Source organism: Hemiscyllium ocellatum, chromosome 11 (assembly GCF_020745735.1).
Source record: "Hemiscyllium ocellatum isolate sHemOce1 chromosome 11, sHemOce1.pat.X.cur, whole genome shotgun sequence".
NCBI classification, from domain to species: domain Eukaryota; kingdom Metazoa; phylum Chordata; class Chondrichthyes; order Orectolobiformes; family Hemiscylliidae; genus Hemiscyllium; species Hemiscyllium ocellatum.
The window spans coordinates 66,453,663-66,469,702 of record NC_083411.1 but is presented as its reverse complement, the minus strand read 5'-3'; the positions used below and the strand labels follow the sequence as shown (position 1 = coordinate 66,469,702).

Genomic DNA, 16,040 nt, shown 5'->3' with positions numbered 1-16,040 from the left:
AGGTCGGTGCGCCAAATACTACCGCGCCTCCCTTGTCTGCCGGTTTGATGGTAAGATTGGGGTTGGAGCGGAGGGAGTGGAGGGCTGCACATTCCGAGGGTGAGAGGTTGGAGTGGGTAAGGGGGTGGACAGGTTGAGTCGGTTAATGTCGCGGCGGCAGTTGGCTATAAAGAGATCGAGGGCGGGTAAGAGGCCAGCACGGGGTGTCCAGGTTGATAGGGTGTGTTGGAGAAGGGGTCGTCAGAGGGTGGGCGAGAGTGTTGGTTGAAAAAGTAGGCACGGAGGCGAAGGCGGCGGAAGAATTGTTCAGTGTTGAAATCGTTAATCCGAGGGCGTAGGGGAATGAAGGTGAGGCCTCTGCTGAGGACTGATCTTTCATCCTCAGAGGGGGAGGTCTGGAGGGATGGTGAAAACACAGCAGGGCTAGGAGCTAGGACCTGCTGTGGGACTGGAGCTGGGAGTGGGGGCAGGGTTAGGAGCAGGGGCGGGGATGGAGATCGGTGTGGGGGCGGGGTTAGATGTGGTGACGGAGTTCGGTGTGGGGGAGGGGTTAGTCGTGGTGACAGATCGGCATGGTGGCGGGGTCACGCGTGGTGACGGAGGTCGGCGTGGGGGCGGAGACACATGAGGCATGGTCGTGCAGGTTAGTGATGTCACTGGGGGCGGAAGTGACTGCGGCAACGTCAACCGAAGGGGCGGAAATGGTTGTGGCGGAAGTGGCTGGCCTACCCCCATTGGAAATTTACAGAAAATCCTTCTGCCTATCAACTATTCACACCGGGATTCCCAGTTTAGAGAGCTGCAACATCCGGGCTGTTCACACTGTGGGGAGGTTACAGCTTCTCCCCATGTCTGCAGGACTTCCCGCTGGGTGCTCTGGTTTCCTCCCACAGTCTGAAGGTCTGCAGTTTAGGTCGACTGGCCATGCTGAATTGCCCCTAGACTTCAGAGATGTGCAGACCAAGTGGATAGGCCAAGGGAAATGCAGGGATACAGGAATAAACTCTGCAGAGATGATGGGCTGAATGGCGTCTATTTGCATTGGAGGGATTCTCTGATTTTTTGTGAGATGCATAATTTGACATGAGTAGTAGTAATATGGAAGATCATTAGTTGAATAGCGATGTTAAGTGCATACACTATATGGGTGGCACAGTGGTTAGCCCAGGGACCTGGTTTCAATTCCCACTTCGGGCAACTGTGTGGTTCTCCCAGTGTCTGCATGGGTGCTCTCCGGGTGCTCCAATTTCCTCCCAAAGTCTAAAGATGTGCAGGTTAAGTGAATTGACCTTGCTAAATTGCCCGTAATGTTAGGTGCATTAGTCAGGGGTGAACGTAGGGGAATGGGTCTGGGTGGGTTGCTCATTGGAGGGTCTGTTTCCACACTAGTGAATCTAATCAAATCATATCATTTCGATTGGCAATAATACTTTCATCTATAATGCAGGATCTCAGCTATCCTCTCAAATTTACTGATATGCTGTTACACACAAAAGAGCACAAATAAGTTAGAGTTCCTACAAAGGTTCAGTGGAGCAAAAATATTTGAAATTGAAGCCCTTTCTGAAATGCTGTCCTCCATTCTCCTCCTGTGTGCTCTCCACAGGAAATCACAACTGATACCACCTGAGATAGTAAAGTAATCTACCAGTCACTATTTGCATGTTTTGAAGTCAGCAGCAACTTCCATCTTGTCAAAAAGGTCAGTTATTTTTGTAGTGCCTGTTTGTGATTGTATGTTTTTGTTAAATTGCACACATACTGTTTTTATATTTGAAACTTGATCACAGTGCTGGTGTGGAGTAAGGGCGGATGGCATAACCGTTGGTGACCGCAGGTTAAAAATGCTCTCTGGTTCTTCGAATGTGATTTTTTTCATGCCATTTACTTGTTGTCTTTGTGCTTTTTTCTCCCCTGTATTTTGGATTTCATGACAATACCTCCTCCATTTCTGTAGGCCAGGTACGGGAATCTCCATACATTGCCCAAACCCACAGCAGAACCGATCACTGAGAGCAAGTAGTCAATCTTCGAGGACCAGTTACCTCGCTCCACATTCTCGTCACCTTCCCGCACACGTTCATTGGTGGCAGCCTGGGGAAAAGAGAGGAAATGGCTGATTTAAAAACAGAAATTGTTGGAGAAACTCAGTAGGTCTTGGCAGCATACATGGAGAGAAAGCAGAGTTAATGTTTTGAGTCCAATGACCTTTCTTCAGAACTGATAGTACCTAGGAAGAAACTGTACGAAAGCTGATGACAGGAAATGAGTTAACCAAGCCCAAAGGGAGAGAAAGAAAGTTAGACAAAGGAATGGCTGATAGTATGGCAGGGAAGGGGAAAAAAAGCTGATGAAAGGGTCAATGAGTACGTGAAAATTAATTGACTCAGTTAAAAGCAGCCCAGGTCATGATCGGGCTTAGAGTTGGCAAAGGACGTTTTTAGATGAAAGTGGGAACTGCAGATGCTGGAAATTAGAGTCGAGAGTGTGGTGCTGGAAAAGCACAGCAAGTCAGGCAGCATCTGAGGACAAGGAGAATCGATGTTTTGGGCAAAAGCCCGAACCTGAATTGACGTTTTGGGCAGATTCATGATGAAGGGCTTTTGTCCAAAACATCGATTCTCCTGCTCCTCGGATGCTGCCTGACCTGCTATGCTTTCCCAGCCCCACACTAAAGGGCATTGTTAGCCAGCTGGTTTGCTGGATGGTTTGCAATGCAAATAGATGCCAGAAGCATGAATTCAATTATTGTATTGTGAGTGAGAGAAAATTGTTAGATTTGTGGCAGCCATTTTGTCACATATTAAAAGCTTGGAAACCATTTTGAATATTCATGCCTGCTTGCTAAAAGCCTGTGTTTTCCCATGCCCAGCTAAGATGGTTGGCCTTGTAGCTGTACTGGTACCTGATAAATTCTTCTCTTTACAAGGACTTATTGTCTACTAACGCCTGCTTATCAGCTACTAACCGACATTGTCCAGACATTACATGACTGAAGCTAATGACTGGGCAGGGTGCCCAGCTTGCTCATTATCTTGCAATTAACAGTTTGCTAATTGTTAAATTGATTGCAATCATACAAATTTTGTGTGGCTGTTTTTCCTCTGAGCCAACAAGTGTGAGAAGGGAGCTGGGTTCCCTTGTAGCTATGGTGGCTGAGAGACACTGAGGCAAGATTGAGTTGAAGGAGACTGCGCAGACTTTGTAAGGCAGATGCTGCAGAATTACTTAAGAGGTTAACTGGGATCTCAATATTTGTCATATGTCTCAGTTTGTCTATTGTCTTTGTTTGCCTTGGTTTGTTTATAGTTTTCTTGTTTGCTTTGTTGTTTGTTTTTTGTTTCTTTGCTTTCAGGGAGAAGGGCTGTCCCAGGTTGGGCAGCATCTGGTTGCTATCTGAAGGAAAACACAGAAGCACTGTGATAAATATGTTCAAATCAAGAGTAAGGTAGGGGATATCATCATGCTGTCGGTCACTGGCTGATAGCCTAACTTGACTGTTCTGGAATGTGAATGCCTCAATACCCTTACAAGCAAGGAATAAACAAAAGCTAAAAATTGAGATAGGAAGAAAGTTGGAAAATGTTCATGTGTGTATGAGAGAGAGAGACACTGACTCAGCACTGATTCTCTGTAGCTTTGTGGTTTGGATTGGATGTACATTTGCTTGTTGATTGAATGGCTTACTTTGTTCCCTGAAGCTTGAGATCCAGGACTGTTTTGAATTTGATTTGCATTTTGGGAATTGAAGATGGTTCCTTTAGTCTTAAAAGAAATCATCAGTGATTATGAAATAAAATATTAACCCACCCATTCTTCTTACAGACCACGACTGCCCTACTGTCAATTTCTAACTAGCCACATGTCCTGATGAAGGGCTTATGCTCAAAACGTCGAATTCTCTATTCCTGAGATGCTGCCTGGCCTGCTGTGCTTTGACCAGCAACACATTTGCAGATGCTTACATGAAAGCCAATCTTATTTTAAATTGAAATCCGTTTAATATGGGAAAAGACAGCATTACAGACATTAGCATAAACGTGCTCTCAAATTCCCAATAACTTCATACTCCTGCCAAAGATCAATTTCACCCCTATGTGTTGGACTAATGAAAGAATTGACTAAAGGAAGTAAAAGCAGCAGCATTATAAATTCTGGCTTCAGGTGCAGAACCATTTTTGTTCCAGGATGAGAACAGGTGTCTGCTTAGTTTTTTTAAAAATAATAACCTAAACCAAACAGAGGAAAATTACCTCAGACTCATTGATTAGAGAAATTATGTGAACTTTAGATAATTTAATTAAATATTGTAAAAATGGAAGCATAAACTTAGATCCAAAATATTCCAAACAAACCGTGTTTTCAGAAAATGATACTAGCAGATTTAATTTTTGTTTCAGATGTTTGTTTCCACTTAATTTTAAGACTGCTGCATCTCTTCGGTGATTATGGAGTGCCAGCCATTACTTTATATCAATTTCCCTCAAGTCTGGTTGAAGATTTGTAGCTCGGGTGTCCGTTGTTGTGGTTCTGTTCGCCGAGCTGGAAGTTTTTGCTGCAAACGTTTCGTTCCCTGGCTAGGGAACATCAGTGCTATTGGAGCCTCCTGTGAAGCGCTGCTTTGATGTTTCTTCCGGTATTTATAGTGGTTTGTTCTTGCCGCTTCCGGGTGTCAGTTTCAGCTGTAGTGGTTTGTATATGGGGTCCAGGTCCATGTGTCTGTTAATGGAGTTAAACTCCATTAACAGACACATGGACCTGGACCCCATATACAAACCACTACAGCTGAAACTGACACCCGGAAGCGGCAAGAACAAACCACTATAAATACCGGAAGAAACATCAAAGCAGCGCTTCACAGGAGGTTCCAATAGCACTGATGTTCCCTAGCCAGGGAACGAAACGTTTGCAGCAAAAACTTCCAGCTCGGCGAACAGAACCACAACAATTTCCCTCCCTCACAGACAATTGAAGATTCAGTTCAACATTGTTTTGAAAAATCATGAAACAAGTATCCCATTGTTAATAGCTGTGTCTTTGGATTCGACCATTATTTCTGCATTAGAAGTATTTTTTTTACCATGTGAGTAGACTAGACCTTCTAACAGCTGCAGTTATTCACAGCCTATAACATTGTAAGTGAGCAATGACTGGTCAGGACCGCTTAAGGAACCTAACTGGGATTTAGATTAAAGTACCAGGTAATTATAAATGGATTTCATAGTTGGAAACTGTGTACATTTTAAAATTGGATTTAAGAAATAAATTTCTAGTTTATATATTGATGACTTAACATCTTAAAATGTTTCCACCTCAATTATAGATAATGATTATTAGCTATTTTTTTAAAACCAATTGTATTAGCTCTGAATTACAAAATCGGAATTAATTGGCAGATGGATAGCTTTTATCCATTTACACGTTGTCAGTGACCTGTCTCATTGCTTCAAAGTAACCATGAGGCAAAGTTGCATTAATTCATTATTAAAGAATGGAAGGATAAAGCTGATACTAAATGAAAAGACACCTTACTGAAGGGATTCAGTTGAAGGAATTATGGGTGTTCAGGGGATAGAGGTATGTACAGCAGATGGAACTCCCAAAGGCTGGGGGGGGGGAAAATGTTCACAGTTGAGTGTGAATGGAGAGATGAAAAACAAAGGGCACAGGAGAAACAAACAAACAATGTAAGGCCACTAAGGCTGAGGAGTACTTAAAAGGTATAAGCAGTGACGTTGTAAGAACTTGAATTCTATCTTACATCTCAAGAACTAACATTATGAACATCTCTTGATAGTCCCCAGCACACCCCTGACTGTTTCTTCCTCGACTCCCTTGTTAGGTCTATGCCTCCCACCAACCCTCCACTCCTGGCACCTTCCCTTGCCACCACATTAGGTGTAAAACCTGCACCCACACCTCCCCCTCACTCTATCCAAGGCCCTAAATGATCCTTCCACATCCGGTAGAGATTTTCCTGCACCTCTACACCTCTGTTGTGGTCTCCTCTACATTGGGGAGACAGGATGCCAACTTGCAGAGTGTTTCATTGAACATCTCTGGGACCCATGCACTAGACAACCCCATCGCCCTTTGAATGAACACTTCAGCTCTTCCTCCCACTCCACCAAAGGCATGCAAGCCCTAGGCTACCTCCAACACCAGATTCTAGCCACCCAACACCTGGAGGAAGGACACTTCACCTTCCACCATGGCACCCTCCAACCACACGGGATCAATGTTGACTTCACCAGGTTCCTCATCTCCTCTCCCCCACCTTATCCCAGATCCAACCCTCCAACTCAGCACTGCCTTCTTGAATTGACCCACTTATTGATCTTCCTTCCCATCCATCTGCTCTGACCTGTTACTATCACCCCCCCCCCCCCCCCCCACCTTCATCTACCTATCACATTCCCAGCTACCTTCCACCCAGCCCCAAACCCCTACATTCCTGTTGAAGAGCCTATGCTCGAAATGTTGACTCTCCTGTTCCTCGGATGCTGCCTGACCGCCTATGCTTTTCCAGTACCACACATTTTGACTCGGATCTCCAGCATCTGCGGTCCTCACTTTCTCCCTGCAAAGTGTGTAGTCCAGGTAATGGTGTGAGCCATTGGGTTTGTAGTAGATAATGGCTGATTTAGCTTTCTCCACCTGGAACCCAAGCAAAATATACAGTTTCTACCCAGTAGAGTTAATGTATTTGTTCCCCATTTGTCAACAATCAGTTTGTACACTGAACCCTCAAACAAGTTTTGGAGTTCAAAACAACAAAAATCCCCAAATCATCCACACCTCTTTTACTTGACATTACTGTTAACTACTCACCATGTCCTTTGGGGTATGTGTTTGATGCTAAGTCTGAGAACCCAGATAAAGTCAATTCTCTTGATGCCTGTGATGGGATTGTAATATAGGTTCCCCAATGGTAAGAGTAAAATTGAGAAACAAATATGTCAGGAGATCTCAGATGTGAGTAAGTGTAATAAGTTCTTTAATAATGGGGGATTTTAATTTTCCAGCCATTGACTGAGACTACTATAGTGTTAAAGATTTGGATGGTGAAGAATTTGTCAAATATGTTCAAGAATGTTTTCTTTATCAATATGTGAATGCTCTTCCAGAGAAGAAGCACAGCTAGACCTGTTGGGCAATAAGGCAGGGCAGGTGAGTGAAGTAAAAGTGGAGGAACACTTGGGGTTTAGCAATCATAATTATATCTGTTTCAAAATGGTTATGGAAAAAGGATAAGCCTTCCATAAAAGTTCAAGCTTTTAATTGAAGTAAGGCAAATTTTAATAGTATGAGAAAAACTTTTAAAAAATTGATTGGTGTAGACTGCTAGCAGGTAAAAAGACGTCTGACCAGTGGGAATGTGATGATGAGAGTTCAGATATTTTGTTCCTGTTAAAGTGAAGCGTAAGGCTGGTAATATTAGAAACAATGGATGAATAAAAATATTGAGGTTCTAATTAAGAATAAAAGAATCTTTTAGATATGGACAACATGGTTCAATTAAACATCTTAGGAGTGTAGGGACATTAAGAGAAGAATCAGGAATGCAAAGACATGATATGAGACAGCATTGGCAGATAAAGGTTAAGGATAATCTAGAGAGATTCTACAAATACATTAACGGTAAGAGGGTAACCAGAGAGAGGGTAGGACAGCAGTCAAGCGAGGCAACAGTGCAGTTTCATGAGCATGATGCTTATAGATTCTTTCATGGAATCTGGGCATAACTGACAAGACCAACAATTGCTATTCATCCCTCATTGCCCCTGAAGTGAATTCCTGCCTAGAAAATTATACAGGCTAGTTAGAACATAGAAAAGTACAGCACAGAACAAGCCCTTTGGGCCACGATGTTGTGCCGAGGTTTAATCCTAATGTAAAATATAATAACTTAACCTACTCACACCTCAACTCACTGCTTTCCATGTGCATGTTCAGCAGTTACTTAACTGTCCCCAATGACTCTGCTTCCACCACCGCTGGCAACGCATTCCATGCGTTCACAACTGTGTAAAGAACCTACCTCTGACGTTTCCTTTATACCTTCCTCCTAATATCTTCAAACTATGACTCCTCATATCAGTCCATCCTGCCCTGGGGAGAAGTCTCTGGCTATTGACTATCTATTCCACTCATTATCTCGAATACCTCTATCAAGTCTCCTCTCTTCCTCCTTCTCTCCAGAGAGAAAAGTCCAAGCTTATTCAACCTTTCTTCATAAGGCAAGCCCTCCAGTCCAGGCAGCATCCTGGTAAACCTTCTTTGCACCCTCTCCAAAGCTTCTGTATCTTTTCTATAGTAGGGCAACCAGAACTGGACACAATATTCCAAATGTGGTCTCACCAGGTACTTGTGGAGCTGAAGCAAAACCTCACAGCTCTTAAACTTGATTCCCCCTGTTAATTGAAAGACAAAACACCATATGCTTTCTTAACAACCTTATCCACTTGGGTGGCAACTTTGAGGGATCTATGTACTTGCACACCCAGATCCCTCTGTTCCTCCACACTGCCAAGAATCCTGTCTTTAATCCTATATTCACCATTCCAAAATGCATCACTTCACATTTATCCAGATTGAACTCCATTTGCCATTTCTCAGCCCAGCTCTGCATCCTGTCTGTCGTGCTACAGCCTGCTGGAGCCCTCTATACTATCGATGACACCTCCAAACTTTGTCATCGGCAAATTTACTAACTCATCCCTCCGCCTCTTTATCCAAGACATTTATAAAAAGTACAAAGAGCAGAGGCCCTAGAACAGAGCAACACTGACCTCCAGGCAGAATACTCTCCATCTACAACCACTCTCTGCCTTCTGTCAGCCACCCAATTCTGAATCCAGATAGCCAAATCTCCCTGTATCCCATACTTTGACTTTATGAATGAGCCTGCCATGGGGAATCTTATCAAATGCCTTGCTGAAGTCCATATACACCACATCCACTGCTCGACCCGTCTTGTCACCTCCTCAAAGAACTAAATAAGATTTGTGAGGCATGACCTAACCCTCAAAAAGCAATGCTGACTGCCTTAATCACACTATGCCTTGTCAAATAGTCATAAATCCTACCCTTCAGAATTCTTTCCAAAATTTTGCTGACCACAAACGTAAGACTGACTGGTCTATAACTGCTAGGGATTTCCCTATTACCCTTCTTGAAAAGAGGAACAACATTCGCCTCCTTACAATTCCTGGGGAGAGAGTGAGGAGGCAAAAATCCTCGTCAGCAGCTTAGCAACCTCCTTTCTCGCTTCCCAGAGCAGCCTAGGATAAATTTTGTCTGGCCCTGGGGACTTATCAATCTTAATGATTTCCAAAATTTCCTGCACACAGCTTTATCAATCTTGATCTGGTCAAGACTGTATCCCAGCTTCTCAAAATTTTCATTCACAATAAGGTCCCTTGGTGAAAACCGAAGGGAAAATCTCATTTAGGGCTTCCCCAATCTGCTCAGAATCCAAGCATAAGTTCCCTCTAATATCCCTGATCGGCCCTACCTTCTCCCTGATCATTCTCTTATTCCAATGGTTATGAACTAGTCAGCTACATTGTTGTAAATCGGGAATTCTATATAGGACAGACTCCGGAAAGACAGCAGATTACCTTCCCTGAAGAACATTAGTGAGCCAAATGACTTTTTGTAACAATCACTGGTCATTGAGTCTAACTTAGTAAGCGAGATCTATCAATTGAGCTAATCTAATGATAGGATGTGAATCCCAGAGAATTAGCCAGTTCTCTGTATTACTAGTCTAATGTCATTACCACTATCTCCCCTTAAATTACTCTTTTGTTTACTTCCTCCAGTATAAAGAACATTTAAGTGTATACCAGAGACCTTACCAATTCCTTAAACATTGAACAGTCTTAAACTAAAAACCAGATTTTGCTTTACACAATTAATAGCATAATTACTTACCAAGGCTCATCTCACACTTGCTCCATTTCCCATTTCATGAACTAATGCTTTCCCTATGGTGTTCAACCTTTGAATGCTTTAAAAATTCACCCATCTCATGCAGTTTTTCAATCCCTTGTCAGCTTGAGGTTGAAGGTAGATAAATAAAAAGGGTGGGCCATGAGGTATAGTGGGGATAAAATAAAAGCAGCTCCTTCACTTCTCACCAAACTCAGTGTTTCTATTTTTTGTGAAACAGTGAAAGACACCAGGTGTACAAATTCTTATTCAGTTTAGTAAGAAAGGAAACACCTGAGTGGCCAGTGACAAGCAGTGCCCTTCTTGGAGGACAATGCTGTGTGATCAAACAGTGAAGGGGATGGCAGGGATTAAATCAAAGTAGAGTTGGACAGGAAAAAATATACTCCACTCCCTGCGATGACCACCTTTCCCTGAACAGCACAAGGTGGACACCGCGTGCTCTTTCTCCAGAGTCACTCAGGCTCTGATGTAACCGCGGAAGGCAAACAGCCCACTGCTGGAGCCATTTATGGCCAGATTGGCCAGGCCCAGAAGCAGACCCACCAGGAGGTACTCTAACCTTCCTTCATCAGGTTCCTGAAGATCAGGATACATGGGACTGAAGAGCCACCAAAAACAGAAGAAGATTTTTAAGAAAATCAAAAAGGGAATGCAAGTACCAACACCCAATATATACATGGTCCACAGCACCATAGAACAAGCAATTGGGCTGGATGTCCTTGAACTGCCACAATCTGCTGTTGCAGGGGACTGCTGCATGCAGCACCCTCCACCCCAGAGCCCCAAGTGAAAGAGAGAGCACTCCCACTTAAAAAGCCCTTACTCAGTGTTTTCCCTCTGTATCAGAGCATTCCATTCCATTAACTTGTCTTATTTATTTTATTGGGATTTGGATCAATCTCTTAAGCAGTTATGCAAACCAGTTAAGTCCGAGTCATACAGAATGGAAACAGACCAGTCTATTACTTAATTGGCTAATCTCACTTGTTATGCAGCAGTGGCCTTAATTTGGTTGACTTGCCCTGCCATGATTGAATGGAAGAGCAGATTCAATGGGCTGAATGGCCTGATTCTGCTAATATATCTGATGATCTCATGGCCGTATCAAAGAGATTTCAGACTTAAAAATGGTGACTTTAAGTAAATGCTAAATTGCACACGCGTTTTGCACTTTGCACCACAGCACCAGTCAGTGGCAATCAGTACTCACTTGCATTGAGTTACTTTCAAAAGTCATTGAAATATGATGTCTTGGAATCCTTGCTGCTTCTCCTAATTCTTGCTCCATCTCCTGGATACCATTCCAGCCTGCCACAGGAGTTGGTGCTCTGGTCTATGAAGATGTTTAAAAGGAGGTCACTCACTCGGTGGCAAACATGCTGTTTCCTCAGTCTGCAGGAAAAGAGAGAGGGGACACAAGCTGCTGACACACTACAGAAAAATACTGAATGTATGTCAAAAGAAGTAGTTGGTGAACTAAATTTGCCTGATTCCAAATACTGGTTGAACCAGTTGAAACTGTTTTGTACTAACCAAATTCTGCTCAAAGCAAGGAAAATGAAGTAATGCAAAAGCCAATTTGGCAAGCAGTAATGAGATATTGCTATCTAGCTCCCTGGGCCAGGACTGTTAAGATATTGGCAAGCAATATGCAAACATGCCTGAGCCAATGGGGAAGAGACAGACATTTTGAAAAGGATAAGGAAAGGAATAAGATGACGACTCTCTGCCGTGGAGCCAGGGAGAACTCCAGAGACCGACCACTGCAGAAGTGAACCTGACCTCACGAACACGATGATAACGTAGAGAGTGTGGGAAGAGAACGCCTGGTCAGTGTCCATCCTCAGCAGCATCAGCAGCTATTCTACTCGGGTATTTGCTTTTGTATTCTATGACTGCTCGGAGTGCCAGAGTAGCTGAGAGGGTGTACAAATAGATCCTAGCTTTTGCTTTGTGCCAGCAAATGTATAAGCTACACACATGTATTGTTGAAGACCGTAATAAAGTGACTTGTGAATTACGATAGAATTGACTTGTGTCCTCTCTATGCAAGTCAATAACCAGAGCCCGCAATTGCCAGGCTCCGACATATTTTAGCATCCCTGGGTGGGCATGAGAGTATGTCTCTGCACTGAGTCAGTGGGAAACCTGAGTCAAACCAAATTGGCAAGGTACAGAGAGAAGAGGAGCTGGGCATTCGAGAGAGCATCTCTCCACTGAGTCAGCAGGAGACTTGTGTCAGACTGAACAGGAGGTTGGGGTTAATTTGTAGCTACTAATATATGATCAATCAGGAGAGAATGGACTGCCCTGATTGGATGGGACTCCTTCAGAAATCCGTAATGGGGAAGTGGCTGCAGTACAGAGAGTATGCAGGTCACCCAAGGAGCAAGAGAAAACCCACTGCAGGAGCTCTTTGGAAGATTGCCCAAATGAAGATCTCAGACAAGAAATTTAAAACTACAGAAAGCAGGAGCGATCTAATCTTTGGAATGCCAACAGCAGGCCTAGTTAGAGAGGAACAGTCTAGAGGCAGAGAATAAGAGACTTTGTGAGGAGATGGACCGTTGTAGTGAGAAGGTAACCTACCTGCCAGGACAGGGAAGTGCAGATTGGCACATATGAACAAGTATCAGATACAGTGTGAGAAACTGGTTAGGGAAAAGAGTAGGTGAGAGGGAGAAGTCCAGACAGCTTAAGCTGAGGTAGTGGGAAGGAAACAACAATATAGTGATTTTAAAATCTATGATGAATGTGATTCAGAGAGCAACACATGAGAAGAGGAGTAGTCTCGCTAATCCTACTAAGAGTCAGACGGAGATGGAAAGGCTGCAAGGTCAGCTAGCCACGCAGAGGGGCATAATGTGCACTTTTACACCGGAAAGAGGTGAGGAAGGCAGTGAAGGAGACATAGATTGAGACAATCTAGCAGACAGAGTGGCTGGGGATAGCCATGATGACGGAGAGCCTATGCCAGAGGGTCCACCACCAGCCTATAACCCATGGTTGGAGATCCCGTCTGCCCCAGTGGCCCCCTTTGTGAGCATTAGAGCAGGAATAGGGGCAGATGGTCAGGCGGTAGCTGGCTCAAGAGTAACGTATTCTACTCTAATGGGGGTACAGCAGTTGAAGACCTTTGCGAAAGACATTGGAACGTGCACGCCCGAGGATGATCCTAGAGAGCTGTTCCATGCAGTCAATCAACAAAGATGGCTTAAACAATGCAGAGGAAAGAAAATTCATTATAAAGTGCCCACACCTATATGTGTACTTCCCCCTACCAGAGGAGCAGAAAGTCAGCAGAGACACAAATGAGGCCTTAACAAACCAAGTGATAACCATCATGGGCTCTAACAGAGGGGACCCAGCGGAGGCAGCAGCAGCGGGAGCAACCGGAGCGAGGTCCAGGGGCTGTCAGGAAGATAAATTAATCTTTGAAAAACTTACCTCGTGGGAGGAGCGGTCTTCATTGCAGTTTGGGAAGGTGAATAAATTGATATATTTGGGTAGCAGCTGATCCCGAGACACTCCATGTGTCGGGTCTCCACCCGTGCCCCTACTCTAACCAATTTTAAAAAACTCTATGGTGTGCTGATAAGATCAGGCTTTTCTATTTCTTCTGTATTGTGTGATTGATTGATTAAAATTTACTTTGGTTTGTTCTTATGTCTATTAGTTGGTTATTTTAAAAAGACCATTGCAGAAAAGGATTGGAAATGAATTAACTCACTAAATTTATATAAAGTAATAGTAATTCACTAAGCAGAGATGGCTTGGCAAGTGATGTACTGTAGCTGTATGAATTGGGAGCTGGCTGATCCCATCGTGAACAGCAGTGACCACATCTGCAGCAAGTATTTGGTTGCTGGGAGAACTCCGGCTCAGAGTTGATGATCTGGAATCTGAACTTCAAACATTGTGGCACATCTGGGAGGGGCAGAATACCTGGATGCTTTGTTTCAGGAGGCAGTCACACCTGGTAGATTAAGTGATTCAAATTCAGTCAGTGGTCAGTGTCAATGGGATTGTAAGTGAGGCAGGTAGGGGGTCCAGAGTTCAGGAAAGGAGGACCCTCAGCTTTTGACTTTATCCAGCAGATATGAGATCCTTGCTCCCTGTATGGATGAAGAAAAGTCTGCGGGAGGATGAGCCAGCTGACCATGGCATCATGGTGCAGAAGGCCATTCAAGAGGGTGGAGTAAAAAGACAAGTGGTAGTTATAGGGGATTCTGTAATTAGGGGGACAGATAGCATCCTTTGCAAGCCAGATAGTGTGTTGCCTATCCATTGAAAGAGTCTAGGACATCTCTGACCGGCTTGAAAGGATAGCGGAGCAGGAGAGGGAGGATCCAGTTGTTGTGGTCCATGTTGAGACCAGCAGCATTCAGCATGCTAAGATGGAGGACCTGTTTGGGGATTATCAAGCACTAGGTTCAAAATTAAGGAACAGGTCCTCAAATGTCATAATCACCGGATTACTACCTGAGCCATGTGCAAATTGGTTTAGGGATAAGAAAATTAAGGAAGTAAATACGTGCCTCGGAGTGGTGAGAGAAAAAAGATTTCCATTTCATGGGGCTTTGGCATCAGTTTTGGAACCTGAGGGCTCTGTACCAATGGGAGGGACTCCACCTGAACCGATTTGGAACCAGTGTTCCAACAAAAAGGATAAATAGGGTCATCACTAGTTTAAAGTCCTAGTAAGTCGGGGGGAATGGAAAGAGAAAATAACCAAGTATGATGGTAAATAAAAAGGTAAGCAGTAGATTAGCACATAGCCATATCAAGAGGCCACCAAATAATATCAGATTGGGACGGGGAATAAACAAAGTAATAAGTAATGCCTGTAAAAATGGTACTGCAATTATCATGGGGGATTTTAATTGACATATGGATTGGTCCGCTCAGTCAGTGTAGCCTTGAGGAGGAGTTTGTTGAGTGTATCCGCAATTGTTTTCTGGAACAGTATGTAATGAAACTAGAGAAAGCAAGGTATCCTAGATCTGGTCCTGTATAATGAGACAGAATTAATTAATGACCTCATAGTTATGGATCCTCTTGGAAGGAGTGATCACAGTATGATTGAATTTAGAATACAGATGGTGAGTGTGAAAACAAAATCCAATAACAGGGTCCTGTGCCTGAGCAAGGGGGAACTACAATGGAATGAGGGAGGACTTGGCTAAAGTAGACTAGAAACAAAGATTTTATGGTGGGACAGTTGATGAGCAGTGGAGGACTTTGAAAGAATGTTTCAAAGTACTCCGCAAAAGTATATTCCAGTGAAAAGGAAGGACTGTAAGAAAAGGGGTAATCTGCCATGGGAAATAAAGGAGGCTATCAAATTGAAAGAGAAGACTTACAAAGTGGCCAAAAACAACATGGAAAAAAGAAGATTGGGAAAACTTTAAAGGTCAACAGAAAGAGCTATAAAGAAAAATAAGTTGGAAAATGAGAAAAAAACTAGCACAGAATACAGAGACAGACAGCAAAGGATTCTATAAATGTATCAAATGAAAGAGTGGCTAAAGTAAACATCAGTCCTTTAGATGATGAGAAGGAGCATTTCGTTAAGAGAGAGATGAAATGGCTGAGGCCTTAAACAGATAATTTGTATCGGTCTTAGTGGAGGACACTAACAATATGCCAATAATTGACAAAAATAGGTGAAGAGTTAGTGTTGGGCAAGTTAATGGAGTTAAGGATAGATAAGTCTCCTGGCTCTGATGGAATGCATCCCAAGGTACTAAAAGAGATGGCAGGAGAAATACCAGGTGCACTGGTGGTAATATTCCAAAATTCGCTGCACTCTGGGGCAGTCCCATCAGATTGGAAAACAGAAAATGTGACGCCACTGTTTTAAAAAGGGAGGTAGACAAAAGGTGGGGAATTATAGACCGGTTAACTTAACCGCTGTAGTGGGGAAGATGCTGGAGGCTATTAGCAAGGAAGAAATAGCAGGGCATCTCGATAAAACTTGTCCCATTGGGCAGACGCAGCCTGGGTTCATAAAGGACAGGTCATGGTTGACAAATCTTTTGGAATTCTATGAAGACATTATGAGCAATGTGGACAATGGG

General features: G+C 43.5%; 1 protein-coding gene across 1 annotated transcript in view; it reads right to left on the bottom strand.

Annotated features, from left to right (window-relative positions):
• LOC132820048 (uncharacterized) overlaps nt 1–16,040 on the bottom strand; it is a 172,105-nt gene that overhangs the window by 69,989 nt on the left and 86,076 nt on the right. Inside the window, exons 14-19 of the mRNA XM_060831967.1 lie at nt 14,274–14,366; nt 13,289–13,371; nt 10,434–10,558; nt 8,362–8,414; nt 6,574–6,657; nt 1,941–2,094 (exon numbers count right to left, since the gene is read on the bottom strand). Coding sequence (XP_060687950.1) covers nt 1,941–2,094; nt 6,574–6,657; nt 8,362–8,414; nt 10,434–10,558; nt 13,289–13,371; nt 14,274–14,366 — 592 coding nt within the window. The remainder of the gene's footprint in view (nt 1–1,940; nt 2,095–6,573; nt 6,658–8,361; nt 8,415–10,433; nt 10,559–13,288; nt 13,372–14,273; nt 14,367–16,040) is intronic.